General features: G+C 46.5%; 2 protein-coding genes and 1 pseudogene across 2 annotated transcripts; 1 reads left to right on the forward strand and 2 right to left on the reverse strand.

The window, feature by feature from the left end:
* Positions 1–105: 105 nt before the first annotated feature.
* On the reverse strand, positions 106–5,940 carry LOC127327807 (calcium-dependent protein kinase 1). Its single transcript, XM_051354600.2, has 8 exons — positions 5,173–5,940; positions 4,918–5,061; positions 4,617–4,769; positions 4,351–4,466; positions 4,076–4,243; positions 3,606–3,733; positions 3,411–3,510; positions 106–594 (listed from the first exon to the last, which is right to left on the reverse strand). The coding sequence occupies exons 1-8, from the start codon at positions 5,861–5,863 to the stop codon at positions 508–510; spliced, it is 1,587 nt and encodes a 528-aa protein (XP_051210560.1). The 5' UTR covers positions 5,864–5,940; the 3' UTR covers positions 106–507.
* A 4,463-nt stretch (positions 5,941–10,403) lies between these two features.
* On the reverse strand, positions 10,404–11,725 carry LOC127327794 (aspartic proteinase nepenthesin-1-like). Its single transcript, XM_051354591.2, has one exon. The coding sequence runs from the start codon at positions 11,723–11,725 to the stop codon at positions 10,463–10,465; it is 1,263 nt and encodes a 420-aa protein (XP_051210551.1). The 3' UTR covers positions 10,404–10,462.
* A 4,341-nt stretch (positions 11,726–16,066) lies between these two features.
* On the forward strand, positions 16,067–17,471 carry LOC127327802 (aspartic proteinase nepenthesin-1-like; annotated as a pseudogene).
* Positions 17,472–17,718: the final 247 nt, after the last annotated feature.

Here is a 17,718-nt window from a genome sequence, read left to right on the forward strand (position 1 = left end):
ACAATAGTATCTTCTATCTCTATAGCGGATGACTCCAAGTCTCCAAGACTGTCATTACAACCGGTAGACAGAGATGCAATGATTGACATCTCAAGGTATTGCAAGTTCAGAAATATGCTGAGCTATATTCATCCGAACACATGATGTTGCTTGATATGATCATCCGGAAGTGTTTTACATGCCCTTCTCTTACATAAATGATCAAGTGGAAGAAACACAACACCAGATGCATTGCCTCATAAGTCATATATAACATGGAAGCACAAGAAAACACCACTTTTTTCGGAAAAAAAAAAAAGCGCCACTCAGCTCAAAACCATGTGAAGGGAAGAGTTGCCAATGACTCCAATGTGTCCCAGTATACAGATTCGCTTGCAGATACCTTGTTGAATTCCGTGGCCGAGTATGAATGGCTTTGCTCATTCCTCCCCAATTAAAAAGATCTTGATTCATTAACTGTCTCAATGGATTCACAGAAATTGCAAGCTTCACCTAAACCATCGCAATTTAAAATAGTCGCCGTCTGTTTGGAACAATCTCTGGGCCGTTATTCTTCATCATTGCAACAAACTCCTCATAGTTAATCTTCCCATCCTAAGAAGTAAAATAAGAAACGCAGTAGTGAGTAAGTGATTTAACTAGTGCTTCATTTGCTTGAAAAAGAAAATGTAGTACTCCCTCCGTTCACTAATTTAGTTTGCCAAAACGTCTTATATTAGTGAACAAAGGAAGTACATCATTTGAACATGTTTTACCTGTGAACGTCAGGATAAGTAATGTTCAAATCTACCAAAAAGGTTAAAGCAACTTGGACGAAGTCATTCTTGAAGCTAAAGCTTGCAGTAAAAGGAATGAATTCAGTTTGTTTATCTAAGATAAGCAAGTGCATTCTTAAAACTAAGCAGTTTGGATAGAAAGCCAAGTGCTTCTCATCGACATAAACAATTCCTTTATCCCAAATAAACACTTTTGTACGCATCCAGTCTGAGGGGAATCACTATAAGATGGATATGTCAAGGGCTAGATGTTTTTTGGGACGGAGTAGGTGGGAAAACGAAATATCGAATGGTTAGATGGGAGAGATTGTGTAAACCCAAAATCTTTGGTGGCCTAGGCTTCACTGACACATAAGTTAGATACATTTGCTAATTTAGCAAATGGATCTACAAATTGGAGAATGGTGTTCAGAACATGAGCTGTCAAATTCTCAGGAACAAGTATAAGGGGGAGGCAGTTTTTTTTTCAGTTTAGAGGTGACAGTGGGTCACAATTCTGGGAAAGCTTGCATTAGATCAAACATTGGTTTAAGATGGGGCGCAGTTACAGTGTGGGCAATGGGAGGAAAACAGCCTTCTGGCTGGATGTTTGGGTAACAAAATATTCTTTGAAAACATTGTTCCCATCCATTTTTAGGTCTTGTGAACAACAAAATAGGACTGTTGCTCAAGTTGTCCAGCCTAGTGGTTATTTCCTAACCTTCAACAGATCTTTTGGACCAGTTGAAAAGGTGGAATGGACTGAGCTTAACAACATGTTGGGCAATGTTCTGTTGACAGGAGAGGGGCTGTGGTTAAGTGGGATTTAGAGAAGGTAGATTTACTCCCAAGTCCCTGTATAGATTCATTCTCGATCCTGGGGTCTGTGATGTGAGGATGGACATATAGAAATCGAGCTGCCCACTGAAACAGAAGAACTTTGTTTGGCTTCATTTCAGAGGGCAAATCCAATCTGTGGCAATGTTTACGCTATCGTTCTTTGAAATACCTAAAGGGCTAAGAAAAAGACTGGACCTTTTTAGATCGAGGTTTTTCTGGGAAAGTAATGGCCATAAGAGAAAGTATAGACTAACTCAATGGAACATCATTTGTAGACCCAAAGATCATGGTGGACTTGCAGTGGAAGTTTTAGAGATAAAAAAAAGTAAGTGTTTATTGAGCAAATGGCTTTTAAAACTCTTAACCGAACAAAATATCATCATTCGAAGTCTCTGTCTCAAGTGAAGTTGAAGTCTTCAAGCTCCCTTTCTTGGAAAGGTCTAATGAAAATAAAAGATGAGTTCTTTGAACGAGGATCTTTCACCGTTGGCAATGATGAGGAAACTCGTTTTTGAGAGGACACGTGGCTAGGGGACATGCCTTTTTCTCAGCAATATCCATCTTTATTTAAGATAGTGCACAAAAAACAGGTTTCTGTTGCTAATGTTATGTCTCAAGCGCCTCTAGCAAAAATTGTGTGGCGAATTGTTCGTATGGCATTTAATATTATCCCTCCCACTAATGTCACAAATTTGTTTGGGAATTGGCTTGCGTGGGTTGAGAAAAAAGAAAAAGTGCAAATCCAATTTGGAGTCTGTGCTTTAGTCTGGGCCATATGGAACATTAGAAATGATTATATTTTAACAACGTAAAATCAACTTTTACACAGGTAATTCCGTTGGCTCTGTGGTCCTTCCTACAACCAACGGAGAAGCGTGAGGATTTGGCTACTGGGTGCAACAGGCTAGAGAAGGTTGCACAGTATTTGTAAAGCCGGTGCAGTTGGCGTTTTGATCTTATGATAACATGTTAGTGCAGAGTCACTTCATGTTTTCCCTATTTTTTAGATGGTTGATTCATGTATCGACCTATGACCAACTTTAATAAGGTAATAAAGCCACATGCATGGCTAGTGCGATGTCTCCTTTTCGAAATAAAATCTGGTGTGTGATATGTGATTGCTTTGGTTTGAATGTTGTGCCCAGGAATAGGGATGGATTTGTTGAGTTGTGCCTTCAGCGGGAATCCCCTTGCTCCGCTTTATCGAGCCTTTTCTCTCATGTTATAGTAGAGGCCGTTGATCGTGCGTACACGGCTCGCAACAACTGAAGAGATCCTAGCGATGTTCGATGGCAAACTATGCAAGCTGGTTCCTGGAGATGTTGAAGACCGAGCAGGTGAAGGCTGACAGGTTGGCAACTTGGCATCAGTGTCTCTGGAGAGTGCTGGGTTTGTGTAATCTGGAGTTTGTTGCATTTACCTTTTGTGTTTCTGTAAGAAATCTCTACCCTGTGTGAGCTTGTGTCCTCACTTAGGCTTGTCTGTAGCTTTTAGGGCATTCACTTTATTTCCCTCTGTTGGTACGGCCTACGGCGGCCTCCCTGTGTTTGTGTGTAAGACCTGTTGAGCTTTCAATACAAGGCAATGTTTGTAGCTTTTAGGGTCTTGTTTAAAAAAGTATATTGAAAATTGAAGCTCCCTCCATGTCTCAAAGATGATAATTTTAATTTATCATATGTTCCAACTGAACAGTAAGTTAGAAACATCATTTCAATATTTTACGTCTTCGTGACTGAGATGATGCATCACAAATGTATGCTCAGACAGCAGCCAGTACACTTATTTAGGCATTTACAGTTTACTGGAGTTACTCACATGATCTGTATCCACTTCAGCAATGATATCTTTGATTGTTGCCTCGTCACCCATATCATACTTCTTGAGAGCTTCTTCCAACTCATCAACTGTTATGTACCTATGCAAAAGAAAAGTTTACAAGCAACTGGATGGTCAATGTAAAATGTCAAAGTTGGCAGATTAATTTACAGATAGTTAGAGAGGTGAAATTACCCGCTATGGTCCTTGTCAAAATACTCAAATGCTTTAAATATGTGATCTTCCTTCTCTAGTCTATTCATGTGCATGGTTGCTGATATGAATTCGCCATAATCAATGGTCCCATTTCCATCAACATCAGCCTGTTCAAGAATATAAGATAATCTATGAGCAGATGAAACGAAAAGTGCTGTACTTGTCGGACAACTCAGACCAGTTCTACCAGACATGTGGATGTGTCAATTTCAGTTGAAGTTGTTATATGTTATCATTCACTTTCTTCCTTTTTGGTTATAAGTGCACATCCACCACAAACTTCCAGTACGCTAATTGCATTAATGCAGAACAAAGAGAAACATGCAACTTTGTTTCGTTCCTATCAGGGCACATGTGTCATACCATGCGGATAAGCAAAGAATGCAGAGACTGGAAGGAAGAAGCAAATTTTGAACAGTCAGACTATGGAGGACGAGATATCAACATACCGCTTCCATCAACTGTCTCAATTCTGGTTCGGTGATTTTGGTACCAAGCTTTGGTAAGCCAGCCCTTAGTTCTTCAAGAGTAATTGTACCACTGTTATCAGTATCCAGCGATTTGAACATTTCTCTTAAGCCCATGATCTCTTCCTCTGACAAACTCTCTGCAACGATCTGATTACAACAGAGAACATGAGTAACAGGATTTTATCATGTACTGCAGGCTGGACTGTTGAGCAAAAATAAAAAAGAGGACTTTCAACTTTAGATCATATGAGTACCTTCAAGGCAACCTTCTTAAGCTTGTTCATCGCCCTGAACTGCTTCATTCTACTGATCACTGTAATATCAAGTGGTTTGTCTGGGGCCTCTCCATCCTCTCTAATCCATGGATGGTCTGTGTGCTAAATGAATTAGATCGGGATACTAGTACACACAAGGCTCGGTTTGTAGAGACAGCATATAACAAATAAAGGTAGGCATTACACTATGATGAACATGAGCACATTGATCTGCACAGCCAAGTCTGAAGCAAAAGAGAACTTACTCAAAATTTCCGCAGCAGTAAGCCGCTCCCTAGGGTCTTGCTTTAGCATCCTCTTGACCAAGTCTTTTGCACCATTTGAAATCGATGGCCAGGGTTCCGACGAGAAATCTATATGGCCTTTAAGAACGGCGTCGAATATACCATCCTCGTTCTCTGGCAAAACCAAGGGTGGAAGAAGGCACAGGCGGGTTATGTTAGGACCATGGCATCAGATTTTGCAAGTGAAATTTCCTTCATGCTCGGGCCTCTGCATCAGCACACAGGCCAAAACTTGACTGGCACAACCAGCAAGAACACGCACCTGCCCAGAAAGGAGGGACGCCGGAGAGGAGAATGTAGAGGATAACTCCGGCACTCCATATGTCTGCCTCGGCACCATATCGCCGCTTGAGCACCTCCGGAGCGACATAATACGCGCTCCCAACAAGATCCTTGAACTGCTCACCTGCACAATTTGCAAGATCTCACCTTTAATCTTGAGCACTTACAAACGCAGGGAAATTGGTGAGGTTTCTTCCTTATTCAGGCAGGGAAATTAATGAGAGTCCGAAATTACCTGGCTTGAAGAAGACTGATAGTCCGAAATCGGTGGCCTTGAGCGGCGAGTCCTCCCTCTTATTGAGAAACAAGAAATTCTCGGGCTTTAGATCCCTATGCATGACCCCCATGGAGTGGCAGCTGTGGACGACGGAGACGACCTCCCTGCAGAGCGCGGCGGCGGCGCGCTCGGAGTAGTGTCCGCGGGCGATGATGCGGTCGAAGAGCTCGCCGCCCTCGCATAGCTCCATGACGAGGTTGACGGAGTGGCGGTCCTCGAAGGCGCCGTGCAGCTCGACGATGCTGCGGTGGCCGGTGAGGTGGTGCATGATCTGCACCTCGCGGCGCACGTCCTCGGCGTCGGAGGCGTGCGCGAGCTTGCGGGCGGCGATGGACTTGCAGGCGCGCCTGGCGCCGGAGGCCTTGTGGGTGGCCAGGTAGGTGACGCCGAACTGGCCGCGGCCCAGCTCGCGCCCGAAGGTGTAGGTCGCGCGCACGTCCTCCATTGGGCGGCCGAGGACGCGGCCGACGTCTGGGGGGAGCGCGGGCTGGGGCTGGGGGGCGGGGGGCTGCGGCTGTGGGGGAGGGGCAGGGAGGGGAGGGGGTTGGCGCCGGTTCTTGGGGCGCGGCCAGTTGGGCTGCTTGGGGTGGGAGGACTGGTGGTGCTCGTCGGGCGGTGGGGCGCGCGGGCGGGAGGCGCGGCCGCCCATGGCGGCGGCGGGGGGTTGGGAGTGGCGGCGGCGGGGGGAGAGAGGAGGAGTGGAGTGAGGTGGAGGGAGAGGAGGAGGGGGCGTCCATGGTTTTGGCTTGTCCAGTCGTTTGGCCTTTTGGAGCGTACGGTGGTGGTCGGCGTCCCGTTTGGTCTGCCGTGGCTGGCAGGCAGGCTGACCCGTGCCGTCAGTGACGATGACGATGGGTGGATAAGTGGCGGCCGTTGACGGAGGGCAGTTGCGTCGCAGTTTCTAGTCTAGTCTATCAGTGGTGTGCAGTCGACGGCAGCACGGTGCCACCATTCCCACCGGCCGGAACTTTCCTCCGTCGCACGCACCCCTTTTCACGCGCTCCACCCAGCAGACCTCCGGCGACGTCGCCGTCGCGTCTGCATCCGCTTGTTGAATTGTGTGTGTATCTTTTCGCCGGCAAAAACGAGTAGTCCAATCTTTGCTCGGCACAACCTGGATTTTGTGGGAATGCATGACACTACACCTGGGGAAAGTTTGGGCCGGGCCGGGCTTCGGACCGGGCTTAAAAAGCCCGTGGGTAAAAAGTCAGGCCTGACCGTCGGACCTGTAATTTAAGCCCAAACCCGATCAGAACGAGCAAAAAGCCCAGCCCAGTCCGAGAAGTCCGGCCCGACCAGGCTAAAATGCGTGAAAATGAAGGCTCGAGCCCGGCCCGACCAACGTTCGGGGTTAGATTTCAGGCCCAAGCTCGGCCCAAAGTGCAAGCCCGACCCGGCCTGGCCCAGGATTTTTGGGCTGGGTCGGGCCGGTTGCCCATGCCCAGATGTACATGACACCCTGATCTACCAAGCCACGCCATTTTTCTCCCTTCCTTAGCCAAACTGTCATCCTGGTGGCTGAATGCCGACAAGGCGTTTCTGAACCCGATCTCGTATGCTTCGGATTAAATAAAAAATTGAACAAATAGTACCAAATAAATTTAAAAGACTGAAACTTCCGATGGAATGATGTAAGCAATAAATCTAGATGTTCTAAATAACAGGGTGTTTTGTCTTTTTTGCACATACCACTACATGTGACTTTTCCCGGGAATTTTTTGGTGTGCAGCTAGAACATCTTGTTCATGTTCATTGTACAAAAAAAAATCAGTTTTTTTATTTTATTTTCTATTTTTTATTTAACCAGAAGCATATGAGCTTGGGTTCCAAACTGATCTTTCGTTTAAATACGCTTGGTTTTGCATTCTCTTATTCGTAAAATATTTCAGTTTAAATTAAACTTTAACCATACATTGTCGGGTGTCACGGGACATGGAAGGGTTTGTATTTTGCAATATGAAAAGGTGCATGATGAATTCTGCGATTTGCATGTCAGGTCTGCTTGGAAGATCGAACTTCACATGGACCATATGAGTGTGCAATATGGAGCTTTACATGGCAGACTTACACTTACACTAAATTGTTTCCCTCTTAAATTTGTGTTTTCACGGTTATTTTCTCGGCTGATATTTCGGATATCTCGCTGAAACCGTTTATTCCGGTTACCAGCAAAAAATCTTTCTACCGAGCGAAATTCATCAGTCGTATTTATAAATTTTCTTAGACTTAAAGTTTTTTGCTAAATTTTGGATAAATTTATAAATTCATTGACTAATCTTGGCCAGTATTTCAAGCTATATTTTTGGTATTTCCGAAACCGTAAATACCAGTGCCCACCGGTAATTTTTTCAACCGAGAAAAAACCCTTTGTTCCTTCCATATTTGAGAATTGCATGTTGTACTGAACTATCCTTTTAGGGAAATTATCGAAATGCCATCAAAGAATTGTACCGTTTGAAAAATGTCATCAAAATATCCATTGTTTCGATTGTATCGTTAAACAAGGGTTGTCGTTTCCAGAATGCCACTTCCGTTAAGTCTTTTGTGGTAATACTATTACACACGTGTTACATTTTTCTCAAGATTTTGATCTTTGACAAAAAAAATCAAAAGTGTTTTGCCTTGATCTTTTACATGCAAGTATTGCAACATAATATAAACAATATAATAGTCATTTCACTAATACCATTTTAGCTCATGTCCAGCAAATAAAATAAGGGTTAAGTATATTTTTGTCCCCCATGTCTTGCATAAGTTTAACTTTGGTCCATCAACTTTGTTTTGGTATAAACCTGCCCTCAAACTCTTAATTAAATTTAATTTTGGTCCCTCATAGCGGTTTAACGATGATTTACCGGTTTTTGACTCTCTACTTTTGCCACCGTGGACAGATTTGGACACGTTTAGTCCATGTAGGACCATCTCACGTCGAGATCAGTTATGCATTTTGCATTACGAACGTTCGCCGGTGAGCTCGTGATCATTATCCGTTTGACGTGTAGTAACCCTAACTCTTCTCCAACACCCAGCGGCGACACCTGACATGACGAGGGAGGATAAGATGAGCAGAAAAAGCAGAAGCGGTGGACATGAGAGGGATTTTACGTCGATAGGAAAGGCGGAATCGTATGAAGTGACGAGGACGGGTTGCACCAAGCAAGAAAAGCGGAGGCGACCCACATGTGTATTAGGGCAAGGGGATTTCTTCTATTTGTTGACTGAGGACAAATGATCCCGCGTAGAGTAAAGAAGCTCGCACTGTGGTGCGCCCGCCGCACCCCTTTAGTCCATGTTGGTGCCTCCAACCAAGACTAAAAGTCCCCTTACGAACCGGGACTAAAAGTTTTTTGGCGTCCTAGCCGTACGAACCAGACTAAAACTTTTTGGCATCCTAGCAGCACGAACCAAGACTAATGCTCACATTAGTCCCGGTTCATAACGCAACCGGGACTAATGCTCCGAATGGCTCCGAACGAAGGCCATGTTTTCTACTAGTGTACACGCATTCCAAAACAAATGTTGCTCTGAAACTTGAGTACAAAATGAACCTCAGTTCTGAGATCACTTACTTGGGAACGGAGAGGATGATACACAACCTCACTTCCCACTAGCCTCTGTGAAATAATACACTTCAAGGATAGATTCAACCAGCGGAAAAACAAGCACAAAGCACATGCACAAGTGCCATAAAAATTAACGTGGAAAACCTCCTCACGTGGAAAACCTCCTCAACGTGAGGAGGGAAAACCCACAGGTGTAGACCAACCGGTCCACGCAAACTTCACTGTGAGCAACCTAGATACAGAGTTTTTTCTAGAATATCTAGATATTACAACACACTTCACTTCGCTGCCCACCAGCAACAACAACAACAACCACAAGAGGTAAGGCGGAGATATCACAGTTTATGTCACCTAGGGTAATCAACAAACTACTCTTAAACCGCAGATCTAGTCAACACAAAATTTGGTAGACAAGCTTAGATACGGATTCCCAACATACTAACCAAAAATAGTATATCGCTTGCCTGCCCAAACTGTTCATCTCTCAAAACTGCTTGAATTGACAAAACCACTCTTAAATTAGATTCTTCACTCACTAAAATATCAAACTAGCTAACCAAATCGAAGTATTCAAAGTAAGGAACAAACTCACTAAGTTTGGAGCCAATCTAAAAACGTTTGAGCCTTCAAATACCAGTTGAAGATAAACCGGCCAGATATCAGAAATCATGACACGAAATCACCTCTCTTTGTTCTCCCTCTCTTCTCGTTTGGTTGTGGTGTTCTAGTGTGTTCTCTTACTCTCTCACAACAACAGCCACATTCTGGCTTGCTTCCTTTGCTCTCTCATCGACAGCCACCTAAGATTTTCTCCTTTTACCTCTCAAGGAGGCGACTCAACTATTGGATGCGACCGTCAATCAACAGTTAACACGTGTTGAACTTTATGGACTCATGTTGAACTGCCAACACACCTGCATATGGACTATATATGGAGATACATGTCCCAACACAATTCACATCGCAGCACACACTGAACTGCAAGTCCTCCATCTTCTATGTATTTTTAATCTGAGTAGGCCGCAAACACATATGGACCCCGAATTGGGTGAGTTGTGGTTTTCACGCTAACATGATATTTGCAAGTGGTGCCTGTAGTAGTCTTGCCACATGGTACTTAACAGTCAACTAGCCGTCAGCTGATAAAAGCGGCGTTTTTTTAGAAGGGTAACACTCGTTAAATGTCATTCTTGAAACAACGTCTATTTTGATGGAATTCTTGAAATGCAACATCATTCGATGTCATTTTAAGAATTTCCGCATCTTTTTATGATGGCATACAAGAGATGGGAGTGATAGCCCCTCTATTCATGAAAGGGTGTATTTTCAGCTATTTTTAGAGTCAACCCATCTCAAACTTAGACCAAGTTTATGCAAGATATAATAATATTTTCGCAATCAAATAGCTATATATTGAAAAAAAAAATTGTAAATCTAATGATACTAATTTGGTGGCATAAATGATTGTGCTTTTTTTTGTTTAAGCTTGATCAAACTTAAAAAGTTTTTGGATGCTAAACCACTCTCTCATGGAAGCATCAAATTTGTTCAGGACAATGGAAGTTCCACATATGCATGCGTTGAACTAATTTATCCCTTCTAATGCACACGACACAAATACTCCCAAACAATCTCGATTCGCAATCAAGTTATGTATATATATGAATGACACTAAACGTGGCTGATCAGAGTGAGCTGCAGTCGGCTGTTTGGAAAGAGAGCTCGTCCTTGGCGAGGTCGTAGAGCAGGTGTACGTTCTGCAACTGGAAGTTGCCGATGATGCTCATACCGCTCGAATTTTCCATCACCATGCATGACGTGGAACCGTCCAGTGGCGCCCAGTAGTTCTCCGGTGGCAGCACCATGTCCGCTCCGCCGCTGAAGTGCAACACCATGGACGGCACTGCCTTCTCCTGCGCCACCGCCACACACAGGCCTATCCCACTGCCAGCAGGCGGCGGCACGAGGCTCCCGTTCAGCTGCCTCTTGAGCTCCTCAGTTAGTGGCCCGTACGCCCCGTCGACCAGAGCCGTCGTGGGGCTGCCGGAGTCGATAAGGACACCGCCATCACCGCTCGGTTTGAGAGCGAACACCGTTGGTGGGATAGGCAGCCTTGTTTGTCCCACGGTTATCCCGACGAGTGGGACGTAGTAGAACGGGTAGTCTTTGGGGCCTTCCACGAATGTCATGGACATCACGGGGCTGCCGCCGCTAAGGCTCGCGGAGTCACCGACGAAAAGGTGGCTGCTGGCACCGGGAGTGGTGTTGCTGCGGAGGTAGGGAGTGTGGCAATAGGAGAACTTGGTGGCGCCCGTCTGAGAGACGAGCGAGAGCGGGCCGCGGCCAAGCCCTATGAGGCCTGACGCCCCGTCGAGGGACCCCGGCGTGATGAACAGCTTGTCGACGCAGCCGAACGTGAGCGTCGCAGAGCCGTTTTCAAAGGTGAAGACCTCGGTGCCGATGGACCCCGTGGCGTCGCCAGCGCCGTAGAAGGCACCGAAAGAACAGCTGCCGTCCTTGGCGCACGTGTGCTGTTGGTTGGCGAGGCACAAGGTGTCGCTGCATGGCACGGGATGGAAGGTGTTCGACATGGACGCGTTGTAGAACGGCAGGCCCTGCTTGACGCAGGATCCTTGGAGGCATGTGGAGCACTGCGTCCAGATGAGGTCGCTGCCGGTGTCGATGAGGGCTTCGGCGCGCTGCGACGGGGTGCCGATCAGGTACTCCGCAATGTACTGGGTGGTGTTCCAGTGGACCGGCGCGCTCACGTCGGCGGCGGCAATGGAGGCCATGCGCTGCCGGGTGCTGGCCATGGCGCGCTGCACGCGCTCCGCCATGGTGTAGCTCCCCTTGGCATCCACGTGGGTGAGCTCCATGCGAAACCCTGCGGTAACTTGGGTAGCACTGGAGCACAACACAAGAACGATGAACGCCAAACTTATTTCCATTGTTTCCCTCGGTACGTTTGGTGCTCCTCAAGATCGATGTTCGCTTAATTTACCTGGTTGTAACCTGTGGCCTCCATATATATGCATCAGTGTAATATGTGGAAACAAACAAACTGACGGAGAATCGATGTACACTATGGATGATACATTCATCATGATTTAATACACTTAGTATAATCAAGTCCCGACGGCAGGCCTGAAACCATGAGGTTTGGGGCGGACTAACTTACAGCCGGCAGCATAGGCATGGGACAGTTGTATTACTCCCTCCCCCCTAGATACTTATCACCCTTTTAGGTAAAAAGTACGTAGCATAAAATATGTGTAGACTAGCACAAAACCCGTGCGTTGCAACGGAGTCACATATCAAAATAATGATTAGAACCTTTTATATTTTTAATTAAATCCCAAACAATTGAATCCGAAATGGCATGGAGTTCAATCGAATTCAAATGCTGGAATTCTAACTGACCTGTCTTTTGTACCGTCTGGTAGTACATCAGCTATTGCTTACTCGACACAAGTCGTCAAACAAACGTCTCTGCGTAACATCTCGACGGACAAGGTTTGGTGCCAAATAAAGCTTTCTTCCCATTTTGTGGCACCGAAAAACAAATTGCCAATGGCCGGCGACAACACCTAGTTGCCGGTGATCACCGTTGAAGACCGTGCGTCGTCGTGGCTGACGGTATCATCACTGAAGTCCAAGCTTGGCACTTACCAGCGTGTAGCTCAGTCTAAAATTCAGACTATCAACAAACGAGCTACAGAAGAATCAAACTGAAAATTACGATGAATGTACCTCAACTGCTGCAAAACCCCTTCTGATCGTAGTATAGCAAGGTTTGAAACTATGAATCAACCCTTGAGTACTATTCGCACGTTGTATTGAAAGCTCATCAAGTACCAAGTGAAGAGTGCATCATCAAGAAGCATGTATAGCTTTCAAATCTTGCAGCTATAATCTCCTGTCACGTGTGTAAGCACATCTAACATCGTATCCGTTAAAATTATGAATTGCTTGCTCAGCAGCCGCCGCCTTGATCTGCTTGTTTGGCCTGACTTTTTTTTCTGATCGAGGCTGGCAGTGCCGCCGCCGCTGGCCGCCATCACCAGAGCGCGTGCATGTCTTGGGAGAACACGGATCAGAGACCAATTAAATCGTGGCGTGCTCTTTGCTGGGAGGGTTGTGCCGTTTTGCCTGAAAGAGTTGTGCTTGCCCATGTGCTCCTCGTGACCGTCGCCGTGGCTAGCTAGCCATATGGAAGCGCTTCAGCGACCGCGCTCGCCTCCAGCTGCCATAGTCGTCATCGGTAGTGCCGCCAACATGGAGGAAGGAGGCGTTGAGCATCATGGAGACGGGCTTACGACAGGTGCTTAGCAACAGAAATAGTACTCAAAATCCCTCCGTCTAATAAAACTTGTCTAGTTACATTTAAATGTTGACAAATCTAAGACATTTTTTATGAGACAGAGGTAGTACCATTTTCCCATCTACACCTTTCATGGTGGTGGTTCAAGGTTTCATCCTTCGTGAAGATGAAGAACTTCTGTATGCCGATCATTCTTATCTAGCAGGAGTGATGAGTTTTGGAAGGCTTCGACGGTGAACGGAGCAGTGCATTTTTTGCGTGGAGTTCAGAGGATCGGGTGGTATTCGGTCGCGCGCCCATGCTTTTATTCCGACCGTTTGATTCTAAAGGGAGAGGCGTGACGCTCTGTTATGTGTTGACATCAAGAGACTTTTTTGTCCATGGTGAAGTCACAAGAAGAGAATATCATGAAGGCTGGATTGAGGAACTAGCTAAAGGAGGTTTTAAGTCTCCACGATGTTGAGGAATTTGCTTTGTGTTCCGGGCTTGCAGAAGTGGTATGAAAGTGGGGGCAGCACCACAGGTGAAGTTCAGAGTCCTACCTTTCAGGGTAAAAAAACCCCAAGGTCTAACCTTAACTGGTTGTGCCTAGCAATGACCTTATTGAAGGCATTGTTTTGAGAGCAGGGACTATTTTCAGTGTGAAAATCTAAGATCATTGATCGAACAACAACGACGTTGGTGCACTATTCTCTTCTTGGAGGCGTCGCTTTTGGAGAGTTTGTATTTCAGGTGTTGTCTTGGTGGTGGATGTTTTGTTGTTGCTAGGTCTAGGATACTGTAGCGGGACTTTTGTTTCTTAGTTTTTTTCTCTTTTTTGGTTGTGTGCGTTCGTACTGCCATTAGGGTGTTGCGTTCTTCTAGGAGTTGGGTGTAATTGGTATCTTTTGATATTAATATACTTCCTTTATCGAAAAAGTGCGTGTTGGAGATGATGGATGAGAAGTCGTTCTGCTAGGCCTCAAAGGATGAACGCACGAAGAGCAGCAGCTATCACCGATAAAGGGAAGTGTAGATCAGAAGGGATATGGATCAAATCCAGCAAAATTCGCCAAATACAAACCTTCACATGCGCTCCGACAAGGCTAGACGTTCTTTAGAATCTTCCGTAGGAATATGTATGTATTTCTAGGATCTCACATTCTCACACACCTTCCACTACTACAAGGTGGAGGTGGCTTTACTGGAAGATGACATTGTGATTCGATTGTATCCAATGTCTCATCGTTTGGACGAAGATGGCTGTCATCTCTTGTGATGAAAGGCGGTGAGAGCGGTCTAGCGTCAGGTTCCATTGGAAGATGTTCTTCAGGATCTGGGCACTTGTAATGGACCAAAGAAGATTCTGGAAAATAATTTCAGTCTCTAGCTGGACACAGGTCCTGAGGTCCAGCGTTGGACTGAAAGAGTTGTTTTGTCAACAATGAAAAGCAAAGGCAACGCTACATCCTGAACAATGATGGTAGCGGCCAGAAGTTCTTAATATAAACGTACTTTCTCTGAAGGTAGAAAATCAGCTTGTTGAAGTTTTGTCATTCGAGATGCACTAGCGGACGGTGTGTGCAATTTCTATCTGCTCGCTGGAGTGGGTTGCGGTTGACGGTAGCACAGTGCACCACACCTCCTCCGTCTCGTTCCTTTCCACGCGCACGCGCTCCATCGTGCTCGGGCTACATCGCGATCAGTGGCTTCTCATCATCAAGGCTTTCCTTCGTTTATGCGTCCCTACGCTCCTCCACTGAAAAACAATCCGAGAGAACTATCGTTAATGTTAGAGCTAATAACACCAAGCCTACATAAACTTGTCTCATATGTGCATTTCCATTCATAAACTTGTAAAATGTGATACAAAGGTACATAAACTTGGCTATCCGACACGGGTTGGTCCAATTTGTCCAAAATGGGTACATCGGTGGATTCTCAGGCTTTGATGATTTTGCAAGAATAGCCGAGAGTCAGAGAATCCAAACTTTCATGATAGTAAAATAGAAAAGTGTTTTCCTAAGAGATAATCTCTTAGAAAATAAGATAAGCACATGCACAATGCTAGGCATCTACTCGGATCATCTCCTTGAGGCCTCAAATTTCAAACCTCACTCCCTCTCTTCCCTCCAAATCCTTCCATAAAAAGAAGTACACAAGCTAAAAAAAATCCCACTGCAATATTTAAGTTCTTGCAACAGCAACACAAACACCACCAACGACAACACCTGAAGTTCTATTTCTCCAAAAACGATACATCCAAGAAGAAAATAATGCACAAGAGTTGCCGTCGCCCATTCTAAGGAAACACACCATGTATCATCCCGGAAATCTGTCTTTTTTTCCAGTCCCTATCTGCATCTTCCTCCCACACACACAGACCTGTTATATGCAACATGTCTGTCCACACAGTCCTTTGGTTTATGCTTGATGCCATATATACCAGCTTTCCCCATATATTTCATGAAATCTTGTCAAGGCCATGGCGAATTCTATAATATTAGTAAATCATAGTGTTATGTCAGGAGGTTTATCGCATCAAACAATGGGCCAGCAACCCTTGACAACAATGATAAAACAAACATTAGGATTTGGCGACAAAATCCAAAATTCTTGCAAGACGGGAGCATCTCCACACGCTTGGTTTGAAGCGATGCAACCAGCTGCTAGCTGTATCTACAATGCATGGTAGAATTTTCATAGATGGAAAAATTGTACTACAACTGTCCTATGCGGCTATGCCTATGCTGCACAGCGTAAGGAAGTCCGCCCCTATCCCATGCATGCATGGGTTCAGGCCGGCACCCGGGACTTGATTATACTGGTAGTGTACTAGTACTAAATTATTTTTTGACCCTGGTAGTACTAAATTATGAATATCCTCCGTCACACGTCTGGTTTGGTTCCACATGTTATCTTGGTGCATATATATGGAGGCCACAAGTTACAAACTGCTGAATTAAGCTAACATCGATCTTGAGGAGCACCAAACCAAGCTAGGGAAACAATGGAGATAAGTTCGGTGTTCACCGTTCTAGTGTTGTGCTCCAGTGCTACCCTGGTGACTTGTAGTGCCACAGGGTTCCGCATGGAGCTCACCCACGTTGATGCCAAGGGGAGCTACACCGTAGCGGAGCGCGTGCAGCGTGCCATGGCCAGCACCCGGCAGCGCATGGTCTCCCTTGTCGCCGCCGACGTGAGCGCGCCGGTCCACTGGAACACCAGCCAGTACATCGCGGAGTACCTGATCGGCACCCCGCCGCAGCGCGCCGAGGCACTCATCGACACCGGCAGCGACCTCATCTGGACGCAGTGCTCCACCTGCCTCCAAGGATCCTGCGTCGAGCAGGGCCTGCCGTTCTACAACGCGTCCATGTCGAACACCTTCCATCCCGTGCCATGCAACGACACCTTGTGCGTGGCTAACCAAGAGCACACGTGCGCCAAGGACGGCAGCTGCACTTTCGGTGCCTTCTACGGCGCCGGCGACGCCAGGGGGTCCATCGGCACCGAGGTCTTCGCCTTCGAGAACGGCACGGCGACGCTCACGTTCGGCTGCGTCAAGTCGCTGCTGATCAGCCCGGGGTCCCTCGACGGGTCATCCGGCCTCATAGGGCTCGGCCGCGGCCCCCTGTCGCTCGTCTCCCAGACCGGCGCCACCAAGTTCTCCTACTGCCACACCCCGTACCTCCGCAGCAACGCCACCGCCGGTGCCAGCAGCCACCTCTTCGTCGGCGACTCGGCGAGCCTTAGCGGCGGCAGCCCTGTGATGTCTATGTCTTTCTTGGAAGGCCCTAAAGACTACCCGTTCTACTACGTCCCACTCGTCGGGATAACCGTGGGACAAACAAGGCTGTCCATCCCACCATCGGTGTTCGCTCTCAAGCAGAACGGCGAAGGTGGTGTCTTCGTCGACTCCGGCAGCCCCACGACGGCTCTCGTCCACGGGGCGTACGGGCCCCTGAGGGAGGAGCTCGCGAGGCAGCTGAACGGGAGCCTCGTGCCGCCACCCGCTCGCAGTGTGGGATGGACCTGTGTGTGGCGGTGGCACAGGAGAAGACGGTGCCGTCCATGGTGTTCCACTTCAGCGGCGGAGCGGACATGGTGCTGCCACCGGAGAACTACTGGGCACCGCTGGACGATTCCACGTCATGCATGGTGATGGATCATTCGAGCGGTATGAGCATCATCGGCAACTTCCAGCTGCAGAACAAACACCTGCTCTACGACCTTGCCAAAGACGAGCTCTCTTTTCAAACAGCCGACTGCAGCTCACTATGATCACCCACGCTTAGTGACATGCATGCATCCTTATATACATACAGTACCTCGATTGAGAATTGAACGTTGTTTACTGGGAGGGAGTAGTATTTTGTGTCGTGTGCATTTGAACGGATAAATTAATGAAAATGCTACCAATATGAATATGTACGTCTCTCCAGATCTCACAAATCTTCTACGATAGCCTTAGTAAACATTGCATATATATACGTTTCTCATTTCCTTGTAAGGATTCTCGGAAGGGTCCTCATACTCATAGGTCGGGCTGCTGATTTCAAGGCGTGCATCCTCAGGTAAACAATGTCAAAGTTTAAGATAGAACGGAGATGGGCAGTTCTCTGAAGCTGCAAAATCAGG

This window comes from Lolium perenne, chromosome 1, assembly GCF_019359855.2.
Source record: "Lolium perenne isolate Kyuss_39 chromosome 1, Kyuss_2.0, whole genome shotgun sequence".
Classification (NCBI taxonomy): domain Eukaryota; kingdom Viridiplantae; phylum Streptophyta; class Magnoliopsida; order Poales; family Poaceae; genus Lolium; species Lolium perenne.

What these genes read in the sequence shown, in the direction of transcription:
- LOC127327807 (XM_051354600.2), bottom strand. Translation starts at nt 5,863, where the DNA reads ATGGGCGGCCGCGCCTCCCGCCCGCGCGCCCCACCGCCCGACGAGCAC. An exon ending in CGTCCCTCCTTTCTGGGCAG is followed by an intron (nt 4,770 to 4,917) that starts GTGCGTGTTCTT and finishes TGGTTTTGCCAG; the next exon opens with AGAACGAGGATGGTATATTC. An exon ending in TTAAGAAGGTTGCCTTGAAG is followed by an intron (nt 4,244 to 4,350) that starts GTACTCATATGA and finishes TGTTGTAATCAG; the next exon opens with ATCGTTGCAGAGAGTTTGTC.
- LOC127327794 (XM_051354591.2), bottom strand. Translation starts at nt 11,725, where the DNA reads ATGGAAATAAGTTTGGCGTTCATCGTTCTTGTGTTGTGCTCCAGTGCT.